This window comes from Otolemur garnettii, unplaced genomic scaffold, assembly GCF_000181295.1.
Source record: "Otolemur garnettii isolate 467f Iridium unplaced genomic scaffold, OtoGar3 scaffold00013, whole genome shotgun sequence".
In the NCBI taxonomy this organism is placed as follows: Eukaryota; Metazoa; Chordata; class Mammalia; order Primates; family Galagidae; genus Otolemur; species Otolemur garnettii.
This window is the reverse complement of record NW_003852408.1, coordinates 30,329,743-30,352,823: the sequence shown is the minus strand read 5'-3', so window position 1 is coordinate 30,352,823 and position 23,081 is coordinate 30,329,743. Positions and strand designations below refer to the sequence as shown.

General features: G+C 43.9%; 1 protein-coding gene across 2 annotated transcripts in view; it reads left to right on the top strand.

Annotated features, from left to right (window-relative positions):
* Nucleotides 1-23,081, top strand: part of AOX2 (aldehyde oxidase 2) — a 74,417-nt gene that overhangs the window by 31,549 nt on the left and 19,787 nt on the right. For both annotated transcript variants that reach the window (NM_001308456.1, XM_023510273.1), the window contains exons 18-30: nucleotides 435-549; nucleotides 2,102-2,224; nucleotides 5,215-5,311; nucleotides 5,748-5,872; nucleotides 6,776-6,909; nucleotides 8,679-8,766; nucleotides 11,165-11,251; nucleotides 11,436-11,627; nucleotides 13,602-13,829; nucleotides 17,901-17,996; nucleotides 20,000-20,128; nucleotides 21,890-21,964; nucleotides 22,746-22,798. In NM_001308456.1, coding sequence (NP_001295385.1) covers nucleotides 435-549; nucleotides 2,102-2,224; nucleotides 5,215-5,311; nucleotides 5,748-5,872; nucleotides 6,776-6,909; nucleotides 8,679-8,766; nucleotides 11,165-11,251; nucleotides 11,436-11,627; nucleotides 13,602-13,829; nucleotides 17,901-17,996; nucleotides 20,000-20,128; nucleotides 21,890-21,964; nucleotides 22,746-22,798 — 1,542 coding nt within the window. The remainder of the gene's footprint in view (nucleotides 1-434; nucleotides 550-2,101; nucleotides 2,225-5,214; nucleotides 5,312-5,747; nucleotides 5,873-6,775; nucleotides 6,910-8,678; nucleotides 8,767-11,164; nucleotides 11,252-11,435; nucleotides 11,628-13,601; nucleotides 13,830-17,900; nucleotides 17,997-19,999; nucleotides 20,129-21,889; nucleotides 21,965-22,745; nucleotides 22,799-23,081) is intronic.

The following is a 23,081-nucleotide window of genomic DNA, read 5'->3' as shown; positions in this document are numbered from 1 at the left end:
CAGGTCCCTTTGAGTTGTTCAGGGCCTAAGCTGGATTTGTGGTCAGATTTGGGGCAGGGGGAAACAGAGTCTTACTCTGTTGCCCCAGGCTGGAGTGCCCCAGTTGCATCAGCCTAGCTCACAGCAGCCTCAAATTCCTGGGCTTAAGTGATCCTCTAGCCCGTAGCTGGGACTACAGGCAGGCACCCACCACAAATCCCAGCTGTTTCTTTTTCTATTTTTAGTAGATGTGGGATCTTGCTCTTACTCAGGCTGATCTTAAACTCCTGAGCTCAGGCAATCCACTCCCCTCAGCCTTCCAGAGTGCTAGGATATACACGTGAGCCACTGCATGCAGTCATATTTTTATTTTCAACCATGCTTGATCCCTCCCACAGGTTTGGTCCCCTCAAAGCTTGCTGATTTCCCCTTTTTAAATATCTCTCGTTGTTCAGATCAATTGAATTATCTGAGGCACTTGAACTACCTGGGGTGGTTGATGTGATAACAGCTGAAGACATTCCAGGCACCAATGGTGCAGAAGATGACAGATTTCTGGCTGTAGATGAGGTATGGATAGGACACATTTTTTCAAATGACTTTGTGCAATCACCGAGGCACCACCACCTCCAACCAGCTTCCCATTGCCTTCCAGTTCTTCCTGCTTTGGGAGGTAGAAGTGTCACGCCTCCTAGCTCCTCTCTGCCCCAAGGGCTTTATTCAGCCCTACTTTTCTAGACCCAGGAAATAACAGTAAAAGGAAACTTATTACAGAAAAGTGGAAAGTCCTAGTTCTGCCACTGTGAGCCCTTGAGTCCTTTTATCCTCATCTAAAGAGTAAATGTAAGGAACTGATCTGTATCAGACTAGAAAATTCTAGAAAGATCTAGAAAGGAAAGTATAAAAATGTGGCCCCTGTCTCTTATTGACCTTGAACTCCCTCCTTTCCTTGATGCCCCTCCCCATGTCCCATCTATCTTCACACACTTCATCTTTAATAAAGTTGCTTTTGCTGTCTTTGACCTTTTAATTCAAATTCAGCTGTCTCTCCTTGAGCACTTCATTTTGAAGCTAGCTGCCTAGGTTGACGTTTCAGCTCTGCCCCTCACTAGCTATGTGCTCTTGGTTTTCATCATCTCTGGAAAGGGAATAATCACAGCCCCCACTTCATCGTGTGGCTGTGAGGTTTAAATGCATTAACACATGTAAAGTGCTCAGGACTTTCCTCATGGAAGTCTACCGGCTTTCAGTCAGGGTGAGCCGTCATCATATCTCAGGGAGTCCCACCCAGACTGTTTGCTGTTGGGCCAAGGAACGAAATCACTGTTCTTTTGGTTGAACTTGTCCATAGAGGTTGACTGTTGTTTAGGAGCTATGTTCATCTGCTCTGGCTGTTACAATAAAATACCACAGACTAGGTGGCTCAAACAACAGAAATTTGTTGTCTCACACAGTTCTGGAGCCTGAGTCCAAGATCAAGATGTTGGCATGTCTGGTTTCTCCTGAGGCCTCTTTTCCTGGCTTGCAGACAGCTGCCCTCTCCCCGAGTCCTCATAAGCCTTTCCTCAGTGTGACAGTGTCCCTTGTGTCTCTTCCTCTTCTTGTAAGAACACCAGTAATATTGGAAAAGGGCCTCACCCTATGACCTCATTTAATCTTATTACTACTTTAAAGGGCCCATCTCCAAATACAATCAAATTGGGGAATAAAGCTTCAACTTATGAATTTTGGAGGGACACAATTCAGTCCACAACAGGCGCCACATCAGACAAAAAAAATTCTGCTTTTCATTAAACTCTAAAATGATACTATGAAGGTGACCCGTGTGACCCAGACTCAACAGAGGTCATAGTAGATTTAGGTTACAGCCATCTCATGTCTACGGTGGGTAGACACTAAATCACTAAGTTAAATGGCCAGTGGAACTGTCTGTATTATTCAAGTTATTTTCTTAGTAAAAAATTATTTTAGATTTTTAGCCAAGCATGTATAGTCGAATGTGATTCCAATGTGGTTATTACTGCTCGACAATGACATCTAAGATGCCAGCCACTGGTAAGCTCAAATGGACCCTATGCCCACTCAGGATTTTCTATCTGATTCATGTGTGTCCCTTCCATAGGTACTTTGTGTGGGCCAGATCATCTGTGCTGTGGTTGCAGAGACAGATATACAAGCAAAGCGAGCGACTGAAAAGGTAAAGATCACCTATGAAGATCTGGAGCCTGTAATCTTCACCATCCAGGTAAGCAGGGCCAGCCAATATCTCCCCAAAGTTGTAGAATCAAAAGTACTTTGTAAATATCTTAATGCAAGATGAATTCAGGGATCTAATTTTTTCCTGTCACTGGCTTGCTCGGAAGATATTGCTTATATGAGTTGAAGTTATTTTTGGCTCCAAGGAACAGGAGGGAAAAAATATACTAGAAGTTTCTATCTCGTGTTCAAAGAGTCTAGAAGTGGTTGGTCCAGGGCTTATATAGAGCTTTATGTGTCAGGGATCCAGCCTCCTAGCTCTCCTGCCATCATGCATGTCCACAGTGGCTACTGAAGCTCTGGCCATTAACTCCACCTTCCAGACAGCAGAGAGAATGGAAAGGAGGAAGGGTGTGCCCCTCCCTTCCAGGACACTCCCACTACTTTGCACATCCCTTCCTACATCTCTGTGATTAGAACCTCATCACGTGCCACATCGAGCTGCAGAGGGAGCGGGGAAAGTAGATTTTATTCCAGATGGCCATGTCGTCACTAAAATCTGGGGGCTCTATTACTTGAGGAAGATGATGAGAATGGATATTGTGAACTATGTTTTCAAGGTGGAGCCCCAAAGCCACAGGACTTTCATAGTGGAATTCCACAGAAGCTTCCATTCTCATTCCTGGGTCTAGATTATAATGGGATACAAATGGTATTTCCAGGAAAGCTAATGGAGTGGGAATAGGAAATTCAAATGTGGTCTCTGGTTTGCAAGTTCTAATTCAGTGAGGGACAGGTGCAGAGTAATCAAATTGAGAAAAGCTTACTTCTTTGTACGTTTATGACAGACCATAAAACCTGGTCAAAGGCTTTAATGAACCATTTGAACATTTTAAAGTATAGCTAAAAGGTTACTCAATCTACTTTGCTCAATATTCAAAATGTTTTTTAAAAACCCACCTTGTTTCTTAATCGTTCTAAACCAATCAACTCTGCTCTAAATTCCAGTTGCCAAGTTTGCAAGAGGCCCGGGCCATTTTTCTTGGCTCACTCCCCTTGGTAGGTTGTTGCACTAGGTTCCTAATATGGGCTTTTGAAATTTCAATTCTAATCCCACTTTTCTCCGAGGAGAAATGGCACCCAGAGGACTCACCCATGAAATAATCTAGGACTCAGAATGGTTAGAGATCTAGAGTTCACTCTGAGCAGAACTTTACAGAGACAGCAAAAAAACAAATTCTTCTGTGACCAAAGGCAGGCAATCAAATAATCATATAGACCAATACTGATCAGTTCATCTATTCATTCCTTTATGTATACGATTATACATGTGAGAGGAAGTGTAGGAGTGTAAGATAGTGGTTAAAAGCACAGATCCTAGAGCCAAACTACCAGAGATGAATAGCAGCTGTACCTCTTACGAGCTGTGTGACCCTAGGCAAGTTACTTAGCCTCTCTGTGCCATGGTTGCCTCATCTGTAGAATGGGGATAAATAATAATAACACATACATCATCGTGTTGTCATAAAAGTGTTTAAAGCTCTTAGCACGTACGTGGCACACTAGTGCTCACTAAATATAGCATACTAAGATTATACTATCATGTGACACATTTACAGTGTGGCCATATACTTCCACAGGTACAAAGATGGCTTATTAAGATCTTAATATAGAGGGAAAAAAAAACATTCAACTATATTGTTCGTCTGCTTTAAGAAATCAGAGATTGATCATTAGGCAAGATATTTCTGAAAACCAAGCCTGGGAACACTGCCTCCGTCCCTTCTTTTCACTGTGGCTTTAACTCTCTCAGCCCAGTTTCTGCCTCTAGGAGAGGGAGATCATAATGGAATTAATGTGAGAATACATGTAAATGCACCACTATTGTACAGTGCTTAACACAGAGCAAGCACTCAATAAATATTAGCTACTCTCAGTAGCATTATTAGAAAGCAAGGCTATGGAATCTGAGCCACTGAGAGTCTAAGAATGCAGGAGACAGAAGTCATTCTCAAGGATGGAAAGCACCTTTCTAAGAATGCAGGAGACAGATGTCATTCTCAAGGATGGGAAAGCACCTTGGGTCTAAAGGGTGCGGTGGCTCACGTCTGTAATCCTAGCACTTTGGGAGGCCAAGGTTCATGGACTGCTTGAGCTCAGGAGTTCCAGACCAGCCTGAGCAAGAGTGAGATTGCATCTCTAAAAATAGCCGGGCGTTGTGGCAGGCAGCTACTCAGAGACTGAGGTAAGAAGATTGCTCAAGCTCAGGCGTTTGAGGTTGCTATGAGCTATGATGGCACCACAGCACTCTAGTGAGGGCAACAGAGTGAGACTCTGTCTCAAAAAACTAAACCAAAATAAAATAAAATAAAAGTTAAACAAGGATCAGCTGCTGCTGGGTCAGTCTGCAGAACACAGTCCTCAATGTGCATTGGTTCATGGCACAGTCAGAACAAAACGTAGAACATAACAAAAGGTTATGCCAAATACCAGAGAAATGAACGCACTTCCTACCATGTCTACTGGGCTTTCTTGCCCCGGAGATGTGTAAGGACTTGTGTTTTCTCCCTCACACAGTCTCAGTTTTTCCAGATTCCTGAGTTAGAGTTTCTTGTACACAAGCTGCCTGAGTAATTTAACACAAGTGTTTTCTTCTGGGAAAAGATGAAAATGGAAGCCCCAACCTCACCCATAATGCATTTGGACACATCACCTGTTCCCTGGAGAGTCACCTTGAACATGAGAAATTACTATTTATCACCCTGGATCATCGTAGTGTCCCCAGACCTCTGTTCTGAACAAAGCTTCCTTCCTAACATTTTGCTAATCCTTCTTGCTAGTTTTTTTCTGCAAGTCTAGAACATTCTCTCCGACGTCTCTGCAGCAAGCCTCGCCCTCCTTTGCTTGCTTGGCACCTTTCCTGTCTTCCAGGGGACAGTCATTTTCAGGAGTACGCTGCCTTTTGTTTGAGAAAAAAGCTGCCAGTGGGAGAAAAAGTTGGAAAGATTGGCTTTTGTGGTTTTTTCCCCTGTCATTCAGGATGCTATAAAACACAATTCATTCCTATGCCCTGAAAAAAAACTTGAAAAAGGAAATGTTGAGGAAGCCTTTGAAAAAGTCGACCAGACTGTTGAAGGTGAGCAGGGTGGGTAGTGAACTCGTGGCCTGACGAGCTTAAGAAGCAGACACCAAGAGCGTGGGATTTCCCTAGAAAGACCACCCCCTGAAATCTTGGTGCTGTGCCAGATTTCTCTTTCTCTCAAATTGTGTGTGTGTGTGTGTGTGTGGCGTTTTGAGGTAGGGGTGGGCAGGAGAGAGCAAGAGAATAAATAAGGAAAATTCCTAAGATTTTTGTTAGTCAAGGACAGAGGAAGGACCAGAACTTGCTACTTTTAACTTGTTATCCAGAACTGTAGTCTCTGGTAACAGACTGCCAGAGCACAGAGGCCTGGTTTGCTGGTCGAGGTAAAGCCAGCCAGCCAGGCCATGTCCTAATGGCTTTTGGAGTCCCCAAAATGGAGGCTTTCAAGCAGTACATACCTCTAGAAGCTTCCCACGCTTATGCTCCACAGGAGAGGTCCACGTTGGAGGACAGGAGCATTTTTACATGGAAACACAGAGAGTGCTTGTTATTCCAAAGACAGAGGACAAAGAACTGGACATTTTTGTGTCAACGCAGGATCCCACCCACGTGCAGGTGAGGTCCAGGACCACCACCCTCCTCCACCTTCCTCATTCCATTATGGCGGTCGCTTCTCACAGGCTGTAGCCATTTTACCCACAGAAACTTAGAATCCAAGCATTAGATATCAGTCAGAGCAGCTAAGAGACCTCCGAAGCTTTTTATTTTTTCTAGTCTTGTCAAGTAAATAAAAGAACAGCCACCGTGGCTTTAGGTTTAAAGAGTCCGTTCATTTGTGTCCTGCTCAGATGAACTCTGTGATGTGATGACAACACTGAATTACTTCTCTACTTCACTTTTCTCTAAAATAATCATTACAAATAACCTGTAGACTCGACCCATCATTCTCACTTCCCCGGTCACAAAGTGCTCTAGGTTTTAGTGCAAGTGTATCATCCTCTTTACGGGACTGTCAGGAGTGTGCTGGTTTTCACCTCCGTGGCCTTGTAGGTGTGGACATCTGACAACTTCTGACAGGAGTCCAGTACTCTGATAGCTTCCCTTCAGAAAAGCTTCTAGCGGGAAAAAAAAAAAGGCTTTGAAGGCTGTGAAGATTAGTGATGTTTCTGAACCGAATCTGGGGGGTCCTGCAGATGATTTGAGGCCGGTTCTCCTTATCTGTGGTGTCCGATATCGCAAAAATTCCACACGGACCTTTTTTGTGCTCAGCAGTTTTCCTTGGTGTTTTTTGGTTTTAACGTGTGGCCCAAGAGGACGCTTCTCCTTCCAATGTGCATCAGGAAAAAAAATTCTGGACACCCCTGATTCTCAATAAAGCCCCACAAGACAGATTCAAACTGTCTCCTTTGCTTTTCCCCGTAGATCTGAACGAACGCTGCTGTGATGTTGTGTTTCAGGAAACAAAAGCTTCTTTGCCATTTCAGTCTCACAAGCCTTCCTGTTGTCTCACTTTTACAGAAAACGGTGTCCGCTACTTTAAACATCCCCATCAACAGGATCACCTGTCATGTGAAACGAGTGGGTGGAGGTTTTGGAGGGAAGGTGGGAAGGCCAGCCGCACTGGGGGCCATTGCAGCTGTGGGTGCTGTCAAGTAAGTGCACTTGGGGGGGGGGGTATCAAATGCCCAGAGCTGAGGGCAAGCCATGTGGCCAGAGGGTCGTCACCACCCATGTGTCCTCTTATACAATTCAGCCTTCAGGCTTAGTTTCTTTATAAAATGTAGATAAAAATACCGGCCCTCCCACCCTTTTAGTTATTGCAAACGCCAGCTGGACACTGGACTTAGAGTAAGCAAATATGCTATAAGAAGGAATAGTGGTATCGTTTGTTGAATATTCCTGAGCTTCAGGGAAGGTGACTCCTTAAGGGGCAAGTCACCCTGCCCACGCAGAGTGCTGACAGTCAGACTGCTCCTGACTTTTCCCTCCTATTCTCACCCCCGAACAGGGCAGGATGAGGAAAGAGAGGCTCACCCCCTCTGCACCTGGGAAGGGCCACCTCTTCAGAGTCAGCTCAGTGGACAGATGACTTATTCCCAAATTAGCTCTGGGGCCAGCCTCCCTGGAAGGCTCCCTCTTTTGCTGTTCATGCCTCAACATTTGTGTTCAGTTGATGCTGGATTTTCTGTTACTCGCTCTAGTTCTATAGCTGTTTTGTTGTTGTTTTTAACAACAGCCCTCCAAAATTCAGTCTTGCTTCCTTTGACAACTTCTGCATAGTTCAGAGCTAGGTTATGAAGCCTCCAGACATGGGTCTCAGTCCTCAGTGAAAGGTAGGAGAAAGCAGGTCTGAATCTAATCTCCAGTTCTTTCCATAATTAACTCTCTCTATTCACACCCACTGGGAACCCAGCAAGGAATAATCAGTTCATTGAATTCCTACCAGACCTCGTGCCTTCAAGACTTCTCAAACTTGAGTGCACATTAGAGTCATCTGGGGAGAATTTAAATCCCAGTACCTAGGCTGCCCTATACTGGCCCAGTGTCTCTGTGCAGGCAAGTGTAGCGACCAGTGCCTTGGCATACGGCTGCCAGGCATTAAATGGTCTCCACAGCAGTGTCGCTCCAGAGAGGTCACAGACATCCCTGTCTCCCCATGCCAGCCCCACAGAATCAGAATTACCAGGGGAGGGACCTGGAAACTGTACATTATATGGATGCTCCAGGTGTCCCTGCCTGCACTTGAATCGTACTTTTCCACATGAGCCTAAAGACACCTGCATCAGAATCACTGAGAAAAACACAGATTCTAAGGCTCCTCCCAAACCTACTGAATCAGAATCCAGTATAAAGGCCCAGGAATGTGCATTTGCACCAGGCTCCCGAGTAGTTCTTCTGCACTTCAAAGTCGAAGAACCTCTGCCTAGATATACAGAAAGACCGAGGCTTCTTGCTACCCAGGGGCCCAACTTAACCAACAAAGCAACACTCATGGGTAAGAATGCTAACCGGGCGTACTAGGATGACTGCTTGGGCTTGTTTTCCCAGTAGTCTTGTAAAGTTTCACTTGTCCATTCACATTCTTTCTCCTTTATAACTAGTGGTAGAGATCCTAAGAATACAACTTAAGTGCATGTGACATTAATACCTTTAGTTAGATTTCCAACTATTGATCTATAGGCCACAGAGACGATAGTAATTTAGTCATACATTAATTCACATTAGTGCCTAGCGTGTTGGAGGGAATTATAAAATCAATATAGGATAGCTGGATGGTTGGATAAATGGGTGGGAGGGTTCTGGACTAGATGGATAAGTGGGTAATTGATGGCTGGGTAGATAGTTAAATGGGTGGATGGGTAGACAGGCAGATGGCTGGGAGGGCAGATGGGTGGAAAATTTACTAATTTGTTTTCTTTAGAACTGGTCATCCCATTCGTCTTGTTCTTGATCGCGAAGATGATATGTTAATAACTGGGGGAAGACATCCGTTATTTGGAAAATATAAAGTGAGTATTAAAGATGAAATTACTAAAATGCCTCATTTTATTTGAAGGGCTTTTTCCTTTGCCATTATTTTGATTTTGCTAAATTCTAAAAATAACCTTAGCGTCTAAAATATTAAACGAAGACGTGATATATTTGAATACTTATAACATTTTATAAGGAACTTTAAATCTAGTGCATAATTATGAATAAGTTTGATTTAAAAAAAAGAACATAGAATTTCAAGTCATGATAAAAACATAACTTGAAGGAATAAGGATTTATATTAGTGGTTCCTCAAAACAAACACACAAAAAACTGAAAGAAGCTACAAACGTTGTTAATATCAAAACTTCTTAGCTATAAATATTTATATATTTTGCAGGAGAAATTTTGGATACAATTTGTTTTAACTGCAGAATCATTTTTTACAAGAGTTTTCACCAAGTGGTTATGAGAGTGTTACAAAAGCTCTTTGCAGAAAGGAAAAAAAGAATCCCATGACTAGAGAATTTAAAATTATTTCAAACCACATACATTGCAGTTTTATGTAACAATAATAGAAATACTATTGAACACTATAAAAATGGTTGGCATCTAGTTGGCAACAATACTAACTTTCGAATTTTGAATTGTTAGGATCACTGTACTATAAAGCTTATCAAAGACTATTTGGGAATTGCTGTAGCATGCATGTTGATTTTCTACACGATTTTATCATTGTCTTCTATTATTAAATTATTACACTTTCTCTACTAAATGTAGAGAAATTTCTCCATTCTCTACTAAAGCCATAGCTTTCCAAGACACAGCACAATTTTATTTTTTCCACTGACATTAGTAATTTTTATGATTACTAATTTTATAATTATAATTTATAATTACAGTCCTTTAGTGTTAGAAGGGGCCATAATTGGCTGTTAAACTTTTTATTTACCTTCAAATGCGCAGAAATGAGTTATTACAGCTGTTATTGCAATGTAGAGGCACACTGCTGAAATCGTGGCAGTTGCTGATGTTAAAGTGGTTGGCCTGGATGATAAATGAATCTCAGTTATGCGACTGTTTTGTACTGATGCTTGTGAAGAAGGTTCTAGACCATTAATATCCAGGTAATTATAGTAATATAAAATATAACTAAGAGGAAAACAGACTTTTTGAAAAATTCAAATTGTGTTTTGAAGATTTCATTTCTAACAATGTACAGTGTTTATACACGTGTAAAAAGATAGCTCATTCATACATAGCTAACAAAGTTTTGCTTGATAATTCAGAACTATTTGTAAGTTAGCATGGTATTTACATGCAAATAGGTTCTTCCAACATTCTTAGAAAGTTGATAGTAAATAGTTTATGGATTCTCTCCGCTACCTTATTTAAAGTACTGTTGTGCTTAACAGTCCTTTCTTCATGAAAAGTCAAAGGTCAACTTCAGGTTAGCATGTGTCAAAAGGACCATAAATGCTGAATGTGTGAATTTTCCTAACTTCTCCATAGATTATTATCCAGTATTTCCCTTGGAGCAGATGATGACAACCATATAATTGCACAGTTTCTTCATTGTAGTTACCCCTGTTTTCAGAAAGGACCAGGACCAATCTGCTTTGGGTAGAATGACAATAGCAAGTGGGACTTTCTCTTTTCAGTCTGAGCTGTACAGAGAAAACGGTCTATGGGGGCGGGATGGGAATAGCAACATTGAAAACTGCAAGCTGCCTGCGGTGTCTCCAAAACAGTAACAACAGCCAGAGTTCATGTTTGTTAGGGCCTGTGACCCACTTCCAAAGCTTTCTCGCCAGCTGGTAAAGTGAGTACAGTCATCCCCGGGCATCCATTCACCTACCACGGCTTCAGAGGCTTTTCCATAACCAGAGACACTGCAATTCATTCCAGTTCATTCTGGAATTCCAGAGGCTGTACCACAAGGGAGAAAGCCACAGACTAAATTAGAAAGAAAGCCAGGAAAAATGGAAAGAGAATCTTCCGAGAGTAAGGAGAATGAGGGTGGCAATTATACGCTGGGAGACAGCAAAGATTTTAGAATTTCACCCTGACTGTGAAACTAGAAAATTACACGTTGAAAGGAGAGCGCTCAGCAGAATCCAGGTCAGAGAGGTCTGCAGCAGCCAGGCGTGGTACACCCGGCTGAGGGAGGGAACCTGTGGCCTTCTGAGTTCAAGATTTATCTTTTTTTTAAGCGCCAGAGAGGGCAAGAAAAACTTTATCTTTCCCTGCTGCATTCCTTTTAATGAAAAGATTTGCTCTGTAACATTTGGATTCAGTCAAAAGGCTGTACTCAAGAAGGCCACATGTGGTCCCAAGCCCACAAGTTCCCCTCTGGTCCTACATATAGGGAAACTGGGCTGAGGCTGGAATGCAAATTTTAAGCATCTGAGTACAATGTCCATCGTTTGGTGGCAGGTGGGATTCATGAACAACGGGCGAATCAAAGCTCTAGATGTCGAGTGCTACATTAACGGAGGATGCACGCTGGACGACTCGGAGATGGTATGTGCAGCGGAGAGCAGCAGTGTTCTTGACTGTGAATAGAATGCAAAATTTCTAGATGGGTCTTTATGAAGCCTGTTTCCTAAAGCAGTTAAATTCCATAAATAATTTGACTCTGTACTTGAATTTCAAAGAAAAGAAAAAAGTGATGGTCGATATATGTGAATATCCCTTTTTACTTTAGGTAACAGAATTTCTTATACTAAAGCTGGAAAACGCATATAAAATCCGTAACCTCAGGTTCCGGGGCCGTGCGTGCAGGACAAATTTACCGTCCAATACTGCCTTTCGCGGGTTTGGCTTCCCACAAGGAACCCTGGTAACCGAATCTTGCATCACAGCTGTGGCCGCCAGATGTGGCCTTCTGCCAGAAAAGGTGAGGTTGTAATCAAGGTTGCTGAAGAATCAGATGCAGCGGGAGGCAGCCACCCCGACCAAGGAAACACAGGAGAAGAACCACACCAATTAGTGCTGGCTCAGAATCCAAAATTAAGACCTATCTAAGGGAGCTCACCTCCCCCATCTTACTCCTTCCCTCCTTATCCAAAGGTTTCTCTTTCTTTTAATTTTTATTCGTACAAAAACAATTACTGTTTTTAAAATTCAAACCACATGGAAGGAATGAAAAAAGAAAGTGAATGCCCTTTTTCATGCCCCACACCTGTCGGTGGAGAGCAGTCATTGTTAGCAGTTCCACGTTTACTGTGCTAACCCCTTCTCTATCTTCGGCCACACATTTGTAATCATACACACATACATAAGCATGCCATTGAACATATGTACATACATGGAGTTATTTACCAACATGAAACCGTAACAGACATATTATTCTATGCCTTCCTCTTTCTACTTGACAGTATCCCATGGCCAACTCCCCAGGTTGGTAGAATCTGCATCCTTCTTCTTCACGACTGAATAGTACTGTGTAATATAGACCTATCAGCATTTATTTAGCCGCTCCATTATCAATATACATTCTGGGTGTTACCTATTTTGAGCTTTTAAAATGATGTTGCAATAAACATCTTGGCATGTATGTACCAAGGGTATAACTTCGTCCTATTGTGTAAGTATATTTATAGGATAAATTTACAGAAGGAGAATTGCTTAGAAACTTTTGAGAGATACTGCCAAAAGAGTACCTTCCAAAAATATCATTCTGCGTAATATACAGGAAGGTGCGGAAGGACACACAGCGTGCCACCCAGGGAGAGGCAGCTCTGGACCTGAGCTCCCTGTGGATGGCACGTTTCCCCGCCTCGCACATTCCAGTCAGACCCCGGCCTACCTTTTCCATGTATATTCCTTCTTTCCCCAATATAAACCTTCTGCTCCAGCAAAGACTCTCTATACTTTGTCATTGAGCCCCTTTGTCCCTATATCCAACAGGGAAGTCCAGGTTTGTGATTTGTGATTGTCGAGGTCTTTCCTAATAGTGTACAAGGCAGACAGCCGTTCTCCTAAGGGAAGTCCTGTAAAGTGTTCCATGGGTACGTAGAAGGAAGACATGGGAAGGGGGTGAGGAAGAACTTTCCGGAGAAGATGACAGTGCGATAGGTCCTGAAGAATGATAGCTCAGAGGGTGGAAAGGTCACGCAGGCAAGGCGAGCAGCATGAGCAAGGGCCGTCCATCTCTTTGTGGCTCAGTTTCCTTATCTGTAAAATGAGGACGAAGTGCCTCACCTCAGAGTTCCCGCAGAATCAAATGACTTGATAGTCATTAAAATAGTTGTTTTGTTGCTAATAATAATAGCTCTTTTATGTTATTAGACTATGATGGAGATAATTTAAAAAACAAAACAAAACTCCTGGGCATAGCTCAGCAGGGTCTGCTTCCTTATCAAGTATTGCAAATTCCCAGGACATAAAACACCACCTTATTCAACTAATTTTTTAAAAGATTTACACACACATACCAAGGGCAACTGAGTAGCTCGCAGGAGATCTTCTATTATCTGCGATGTTATTCCTCTCTAGCAGAACAGATCTTCAGTTGTGATAATAAATCTTTCTTTAATATACCGTCTACCAGTTCTGCTCCATCCTCTAAACCTTGTAGGAAAAAAACCAAGCTGCCTTCCCAGGCCCCTCTATCCCACTTCTTTTCCTGAACTAATCCCTACCCATTACTCTCTGCTTCCAGCAAAGAGAGACCCTATTTGGTGCATTCATGAAGAAATGAAAAATAACCCCATTACTTTGCACTAAGCACATGCTATTCACAGAAAAAACAGACCTTGTCTTTCCCGTCAGCGAAGTCTATGCGTTAATGGAGAGGTTTTCAAGTCTCTACTTGGTGGTCAGTTTCAGTCTTACCATAACTATTGACTGGATTTCCCGCCTGTTTCAGATTAGGGAGAAAAACATGTACAAAACGGTTGATAAGACCATCTACAAACAAGCATTCAGCCCTGAGCCCCTGATAAGATGTTGGAATGAGTGTCTGGACAAGTCTTCTTTTCACAGCAGAAGGACACAAGTGGACGAGTTCAATAAGAAGAATTATTGGAAGAAGAAAGGCATTGCTGTGGTCCCCATGAAATTTTCAGTCGGCTTTGCTGCGACAAGCTATCATCAGGTAAGACTCTCACGTGGCAAATAATTCTCTCACGTGTGTTCGATACTTCTCTCAAATATGCTCAATAATTCTCTCATATATGATAAGTAACTCTCATGCCAGCCACACTTCTGGCCCAGTCAGCTTGTGTGGACTTTGAAAGAACATCCTGCTTCTCAGAGCCCTTGAGCCCCTCCCTGCCAACATGTAGGAGAAACGCACAGAGTTCTCCTGAGCAGCCCCTCATCTGAGGCCTGCAGCAGCATACCTGCCGAGGTGCAGAACACCCCTACCGACTCCCCACTGTCCAGAGGGAATAGGAACCCTGAAGCCTATGATGCTGGGCTCAGGGGTCTCACGACTTGGGGAGGAATGAGTTCCCCCTGGTGTCCCCACACACCGCAGCACTTCTTGGCATACCTGCTAAGTCTTAGGCAGAGAAGCAATTCCACGTTGCCCTGACCATCTGGCACTTCCAAGCCACCTCTCCCAAGAATCCGTGTCAATTCCAGTGGGGAAATGGAAGTGGGGTCCAGAAATCCTCCCAAATAAATCTGAAGAAGCAAGTAGAATAGTCAGTTCTTCGTAGAATAAATCTATGTTCAAGCAAGTCACTTACTGGCCCTCTCCAGAAGGGAAGAGAAGGGCAGCACAGAGGTGAGAGCATCAAATACTGCAGGTCTTCCCTGCGGTCCCAGGGGGTCACAGGCGGGAAAGCTGTTTAGAAAACTACCAACTGGTGTTGGCTCCCCATTACTGTCCACCAAAAGCAGAAAACCCAGGGGAACCTGGGGGATCTGCATGCATTGCACCGCCCCTGTGCGCACACCATTGAAAGCCTCCTTCCGCTGGGAGCCCGCTGCCTCAGGCAATAGATTCTCTCCCTCCTTCCCTTTCTCGCTCTGTCTCTCTCCCTCCTTTCTCAAAACTATAACGCTGCCCTGCCAAAGGAAATCCTTCTTAGAGAATAAAGCGGTTGCCCCAAATCCCTAATCAACTGAAACCAGGGGGAGAACTTGAGAAATCTTTAGCCCTACTATTCACTAGCTGTGTGACACTGAGCAGGTTACTTAACCTCTCTGAGCCTCAGCTTCCACAACTGTCTCTTAGCATTATGTAGACTCTGGGAGATAACGGACATGGAGCACTTGGCAGAGTTCCTGGAAGTCTCAGGACATTACCCTGGGCATCCTAAAGAACTCGGAGACACTGCTGAGGGCACCTGCAGTGAAATGATTCCTGGGCCTCTGGGCCACATTCCTGCTCAGGTCCAGCACACCCTCTTATAAACAGGTGTGAGAATGTTAACTGTCCGCCTACAAGTGGGTCCAATTGAAGCTTGGGGAGTAGGAGACCCTGGAGAGCCGCTGGGTCATTGCTCTCTAACATCAAATACTGTGTCTTTTCCAAAACCAATGGGTTTCCAACAGTCCAGTTCAATTCTTTGAACTGTCAAGGGCCGTCCCACAAGACTGTGCCCTTGAGACACCAGCCTCAGTGGAGCGCCTGGCCACGCACACCTCTGCCTGGTCAACTACTTATGTGGAGGTTGTCACTACCCCTGCTCAGGCTTGATAATCTGCCAGGATGACTCACAGGGCTCTGGAAAGCACCTTACTTATGATTATTACCAGTTTGTTATAAAGGATAACAAATCAGGAAGAGCCAGATGGAAGAGCTGCAGAGGGCAAGGTGTGGGGGAGGGCACAGAGCTCCCACACCCTCTGTAGACACCTCTCTCCCAGCACGTCCACATGGAAGGGCCCCAAACCCCATCATTTGAGGTTTTATGGAGGTTTCATTCATAAGCACAGTCGGTGAAATCATTGGCCATTAATGACTGAACACGACCATCTCTAGCCTCATCCTGAAGGAGCTGGGGAGAGGGGCCCCACACTGAAACTCTCCCATGAGTTATCCCATTAGCAGACCAAAGATAATAAGTTCCAAAGTTTTAGGTGCTCTGGACCAAGAACCAAAGATCAGATATATACTATTATAACACAGCTCCCTTCACCTACATAGCTGCTCCCCACCTAAACTCCAGCCTCCTCTCTGCTCTCATCCACGGCAACCAGCTTCTCATCTCATCACCCACACACGCAAAAAAATCTTTAAATCAAGTGATGACTTTAGGTCTCCATTTAAATAGCCTCCAGCTTCCCCACAGAGTTCTGAATAAATAGACCCAAGAATCACCTGGCTAGCAGTTGGAGGGTGTTCCAGGCCAGCTAGCTGATGACTCACGAAGCTGGAACACCTACTCTCTGAGCTGACCTGAGGACACCACCCCTCAGGGGGAGTCCAAAGGCCCATGGCAAATAACACTATTATTAGCAGCTATAAGCCGTGACCCTCTCAAACCCCTCCAAGCCAGCCCTGGGCCTCCCAGCATCTCCAGACACCAGTGGACCGAAGCATTCCTTCCTTCTCTTCCTGGAAGGAAAAATGCCATCTCTCCATCTGTTCACCTTATTAAACATCTAAGTAGTGTCTCTGTGATTCAGTCTTGCCCAAAAGTCTTCATAGAAGGTGAGGATGAACAAGACGACATGCCCCTCGTCTGTGAGACTCTCAGAGAAGAGTGTGCCACCTCCTGCGGTCATCTCCTGTGGCTGCTGTACAAAGCCACCACAAACTGGGTGGCTTAAACAACAAATTCATTCTCTGACAGTTCTAGAGAGTAGAAGTTCAAAATCAAGGTGATGATGGGGCCATGCTTCCCCTGAAGGCTCCAGGCAAGAATCTTCCATGGAGTCTTCCAGCTTCTGGTGGCTCTGGGTGTGCTGTGGCTTGTGGCAGCATAACTATAACCACTGCCTCTATCTTCCCTGGTGTCTGCAGCCGGCCTTCTTATAAGGACACCAGTCATTGAATTTAGGGCCTCCTAATACATTGCGATTTTATCTTAACTGAAAACATCTGCAAAGACTACTTAAGTTCTGAGGTTCCAGGTGGACACAAATTCTGGATGGGACACTATTCAACCCAGTACTTCCCATAAGAAGTACAGAGAAGAAGTATAGACAGAGCCTTCCCAGGTGGGGATGAGAAGCATTCAGGGAAGTTTGACCAGCACAGGGACTGGGGTGTGTGGGCCCGCAGGCTGGGCAGACAGGTAAGGAGCAGAAGGTGGGAAAGGGATCTGAGGCAAGGATGGAGCTGGGAAATCACAAGAGACCAAATCCCAAAAGGCCCATACTGCAATAAGGAGCAGGGCTTTCCATTGCAGGCAATGGGAGTTTTTACCCACCTTGCCCACTGGCAATTTCCCCCTAGGATTCCATTCAGTTGTCACTTTGAGGAACCCATCCCTGCGCGGTGCCAAAGGAGTTGGACCTGTCCTCTCAGGTCTCTCAGGACCCCTCTGCCTCACTGATCACTCTGCACCACAGTGACGCAGTGACTGGATTTCCAGGCTATCTTCCCTCTATAGTGAGAGCAGCTTGAAGAAGAGCCACGTCTGACTCATCTTTGCATATCTAGAGCTGAGTGCAGGTAGGCACATACTTAAAAGTTAGTTTGATGGCCAGAGGTGGAGGCACGCACCTGTAGTCCCAGCTACTTGGGAGGCTGAGGCAAGAGGATCACTTGAGTCCAGGCTATAGTGTGCTATGCTGATTAAGTGTCACCATCAGAACAGTGACTTCCTAGAAGTGGGGGACCACCAGGTTGCCTAAGGAGGGGTGACCTGGCCCAGGTTGGAAACAGAGGTTGAAACTCCCGTGCTGATCAGTAGGGGACTGTGCCTGTGAATAACCACTGCACTCCAGCCTGGGCAACATAACAAGAGCCCTTCTCTGAAAAAAAATAAAAAATAAACTATTCTGATGGCCAGCCAGTGATTTGTAAGCAGCAGAGTGACTTTCAAATAGTTGGAACCAGTACTCACAGCTCCTGATTATCCAAAGGGGCTCCTATAAAACCAGGAAGAATGTCCTTACAGGCGACTTTTTGCTTCAAGATCCTATCAGGAAAGCTGCATCTCTGAGCCTCCCTGCCCTGAGACAGACGTTTCAGGGCCTCGTGTTTTATGCTGGCTCTCACTAAGTACTAGCTTGCACTGAGATATGCCTTCCAATTATTCCCTAGGCGGCTGCCCTTGTTCACATCTACACAGATGGGTCTGTGTTGGTTACACATGGAGGCAATGAACTGGGACAAGGCATCCACACCAAAATGCTCCAGGTAAAATAAGTAAAATTAAGCCATTAATCTCTCTATCCATTGTTGACGTGACTAAATGTGGGAGTCATCTTTTAGGGTAAATGATTACTCCTGTATTCAAACCGATTTGGTGGAAAGCTTACAAGTTAAAGAGAATGTCTGAGGTGGCAGAAACCCATGTGTATGCAAATACTTCCAGAGCTTGGCCAGGGTGCCAGGTAGATGTGGTTGTTAGTGAAAACACAGCTAAGGAACCGTGGAGCTCGGTGGCAGGAGCTCCCTGCAGGCTTACCCAGAGAAGGTGTTTCTCAGCGTTTCTGTTTTTAATACCTAAACTTTAGGCAGCAATATTTGGTTGCTAGTGTTTTGTTTTGACGAGTAAGGACAAGTATTTCATCAGCTGTCATCAGCTGTCATCATCCCATAACTTTGAAAGGATGTTTAACACACACACATATGTATAAAGAGGTAAGAATATAATCTCAAGAGAAAAAAAGAAAAAATCTTTAAATTGAATAAATAGAACTATTGACAAATTTATGAGATGATTAATAGTGCACATCTGGAGCTGTGACTCTCCCACCCCTTTCGCTCATCGGAACACTATACCTGTCCCATTCCATGTATTTCTGAAAGACTCCTCAGTTCAGGCACCTTTGAGCTCCATCCCCCTCTTTGTTCCCACACCTGCCACCAAAAAAGGCACAAGACCCAGCTCTGGTCAGTCATAGTTTCCAAACCTCACTGACCCCAGGAGGAAGGCACATGAGTCAAGCAAGGCCAATCAGAGTCCCTCCTGGGAGAAAGGAACTGTCTTCCCCTGTGGTCATTTAGAGCCCAGGCTGTAGGCCAGGGGTCACCAAAGGCAGTTCTGTGCCATGGGCAAAGCCTGTCTACTTTGTAAACAGTACACTCGTCAATGTGAGAGGCTGAGAGAGGACCCTGCTGAGACCACACAGCCCCGATGCAGACATGCCTGACCTCGCTTCATCTCTCCTTCCCAGGGAGATGAACCAATAAATTCCCTTTGGATTTTCCTCACCAAGAAACAATAAAATGTCCTTTTTTTCCTTTTTGCCTCTGTCTGGAGAAACTTAATATTAAATGGCATTAGTCAGAAGATTAGCATTTGGGAGCAGAAACAGGTGAATAACTATAACTTGAGAAGAAGTTTTTTGTGAAAACTAAAAGGCAATAGCAGCCTAAATAATGCTTTTTTCTTTTCCTTCCTGCCCTCCCTGTCATTTCTTTCCTTTTCATTTCTTCTTTTTTATTTTTTCTTTTCCTTAGAGATAATGTCTCACTCTATTGCTCACGCTGGCCTTGAACTCCTGGCCTCAAGTGATCCTCCTGCCTCAGCCTCCCAAAGTGCTGGGATTACAAGTGCACACTGTGCCCAGCCTTCATTTCTCCTTGATTAAATATCTTACTCTCCATATGTGTTTGCTAGAGAATCCAAAAGGAAAAGAACAGAAAAGGAAAAACTGACCAGTCAAAACTAGAGAAATACACGCAAGGGGAAGCAAGTGGAGGAACAGAGGGAGGAAGCTGAAGTTACAATCAGCTGAGAGCCAGATAGGGCTTCCGGGTCATTCCGAGTTCCTCCATCCTAATATCAGCAGACTTCAGACCAAACTCTGAGTCAGCCAATCAATCTAATCTCAATCTCTCTCGCACCCTCTTTCTTCCTGACTGTGACCACATATCAGTGCCTGATAATCTCAACTTGGCCTACTTCCAGCACATATTAACCTCAGCAAAAAGGAAATCTTTAACATTCTAAATGCACTAAATTGGCAGAGAAGAGCCACTGTGGAATATTACCAAGAAAACACTTTAGAAGTCAAAATACATGAGGCCCTACTAAAAACAAGTTCTGATGCTTGTAAGGCACATTATTTTAGGCTTAAAAGGATATCATGAATTTAATACATTTTTTAATCTCATTATTATTTTTAAAAGTAATGACTCAACTCCTCATAGAAGCCCTTGCTGGACTTGAAAATAATTTCTTTTCCTCCTAGGTGGCCAGCCGCGAATTAAAAATACCCATGTCCTACATGCACATCTGCGAAACGAGCACAGCAGCTGTGCCTAATACCATCGCCACCGCCGCATCCATCGGGGCCGACGTCAACGGCAGAGCCGTGCAGGTAGTTCCTCCTGCCTGTCTGTCCCCGGTGTGCTCTGCCCACATCCCTCATTTTCTTAGCTGAATATGGGCACAATGGTTGGCTTCAGGGGAGTCATCCATGTCACTCAACTTAGCCTTGGGATGACCAAACTGGCAGGAGAGTGTATTAGTTGGAGGAGACTAACCTAAAGCACAGATGACTCAAACACAACAGAAGTCCCTTTCCTGCACACATATCCGTCCCCGCGAGTGTTTGGTGATTCAAGCAACTGGACTGACTGGGGCTCCACCATCTCCAACATGTGCCACTCCAGCTAGCCCTGAGAATCATTTGAGTGAGCCTGGAGGAGCCAGTGTGGAAGACCCCAGCCAGACCTGGGAGGGATGCACATCCGTCCTCTCACAATCCGTTAGGAGAACCTTTCTCGGGCCATGTCTAACTGCAAGGGAGGTTGGGAGGTGTAGAGTTCTGAGAAACATATGCCCAGTTGCTATGGAAGAAAAGCAGAATGGATTTTGGTGAACAAGGAGTGTCTGTTCCTGGGAAGCATAGCAAGAAGAAATTTCAGTACCAAGTAATGCAGAGCTGTGCAAGCTCCCCCGTGCAAACATATTCCTGCAGACAGGTGGGTGGAAGAGAACCCCCGAGCCAAGGAGACATGGTGCGATTCAAGCCACGTCATCAGCGGCTTTCCACCACGGCACTCAGAGCTTTTCATTGTACTTACTTTCTAGCTGACGTTTTTTAAAAGTACTAAATTTTCACTGTCTCAGAATAGAATCGTGACTTCATAGTTTTTCATTCAGTTATCTGATCACATTTACTTTTGAAATCATACCTATTTGTCATGCTTCTGTTACAAACTGTTCACTTTTTCCACTGGGATGTTGTGGGAGCCACATTTTCTCAGGACACTGCATTGGTGCCTCCAAGAGGAACCACTTTCAAATCTATGCAAATTTTGTGGAGCTGCCTCTCAGGAGGTCAAAAAGCAGACACTTCTCTTTGCTCAGAACCAGCGTGTAAGAAGTCGCAAACGCATGAGATCCAATTTGGGGTAGGATCAAACACGAAAGAGGAACAGTTCAGTGTGAGGGGGAGTTGCCAACCCAAAATAAGTGTTAATTCATCTTCTACAGTATTAAACTTTAGGTTTCTGTTTTCAGAATCAAACTCTGTGTATTTTGGTTATGCTAAAATAGATTTAATCATTTTCTCATTTCGCACCCAAAGCCAAGGACTTCATTGCTGAGGCTTGATGGTGAGTAGATGAACAGAGATGGCTGGAGGGTTGAGTATTTCAAACTCCAGGCGATACTGGCACGTCACTGTTGCAGACTAGAAAACACAAATTTGAGTGAAAATAGGATGTTTATTCTATCTATTTTAATGGCTGGAAAATACAAAAGAAAGTACGTAAAAACATTAGTATAAAAGATGCAGAAAGAGAGAAAAAGAAATTAAGAACCTGATTGTTCTAAGAAAGAGGATCTGAGAATAGAAATTCAGTTAAATACGTATTTTCAAGGGTAGCAAACCAGGAAGGGAAAAAACTCTCCAGCAGCCGAGGCTATCCTCAAGAGCAGTGGCTGTGTTATTATCTCTGTGTTCCCAATGTGTCAGAATCAGACACTCCATAGCACCTGCTGACTGTGGTAAACGAATATTCTAATCTGTGGTAAATGAATATTCTAATCTGTGGTAAATGAATATTCTTTCACACAAATCATAACCACCATCCTCTTCGCTAACATGCATTCTCTTCTTTACCACTTCAAGAACGCTTGTCAGATCCTTCTGAAACGCCTTGAGCCCATCATTAAGAAAAATCCAGAGGGCACGTGGGAGGACTGGGTAAGTGTTTCATTCCGTTTGTTAATAAAAGTGAGAAAACAATCCCAACCCCTGCTAAGGGAGTGCCATGGCAGTACACAGTCACTCTACATAGAAAAAGTTCCTCTAAGTGTCACGGGGATGGAGCATGCCCCATGTTGAGTGGATTTCTGCAAAAAGGCATGATCTCCAAAGGTTGAGAAGGCTACTCCAGGACGTACACCAGGTATGTATGGAGAGAGCATTCAGGAAGCAACAGCCACTGGGAGGAGGAATGGAAGGATATGAAGACTACTCAAAGGTCTTTCCCACTCTGCTTAAGCAAAAAAGAAGAGACAGACTGAGCCTTTCTAAACCACAAAAGAGAAAATATTAGAAAGATGTTTTGGGTAGAGAAGAGGAAAACTAAAAGCCTCATTGCTATTGAATACGCTCAAGGGAAATTATTCACTGAACCCAAATGGACAGTACCCAATACATTTTTTCATTAGAACATTAATCTCACACTTACTATGAAGTTCTAACATTGAGAAATAAAGCCCCAAGGACCTTGTGCACTAAGCGTCTATATCATGAGCATGCAGCATGATTCTAGTTTATATTTGTTCGATGCAGACTTCTACACTTGATCAGAAGGAAACTGTTAGTGTGCCAGCCATGAAAAAGTATTATGATGAGTTCTATCATTAGTAGCAAAACACTAGGAGTTAGAATGAGATGTCAGTTGTACAGAGAACATTCTCATTTTCACCTATCAGATGGTATATTTATTTCATTTTAACTAAATATGCCCATTCTGCAGATAGAAGCTGCATTTGAACAAAGAATCAGTCTCTCAGCCACTGGATACTTCAGGTAAAAATCACAATAATGTGTTGACTTAAGTGAGAAAATATGGAGCAACCTAATCACTCTGAGCCTCAGTTCCCTCATGTGTGAAATATGGATGGTCCCTGGGTTCCAAATGGCAGAGTTCTGTAGGTTTGTTCTTAAGTTGAATTTGTATGTAATTGGAACAGGTACATTTACCTATCACCTGTAATAGCCTCCTTTTGTAAGGGCAAGTCATATGTCAATCAGATGTTTGTAACTCAGGAACTGCCTGTAAGTTGTCATTATGTGACTCTCAAGGGCTTTT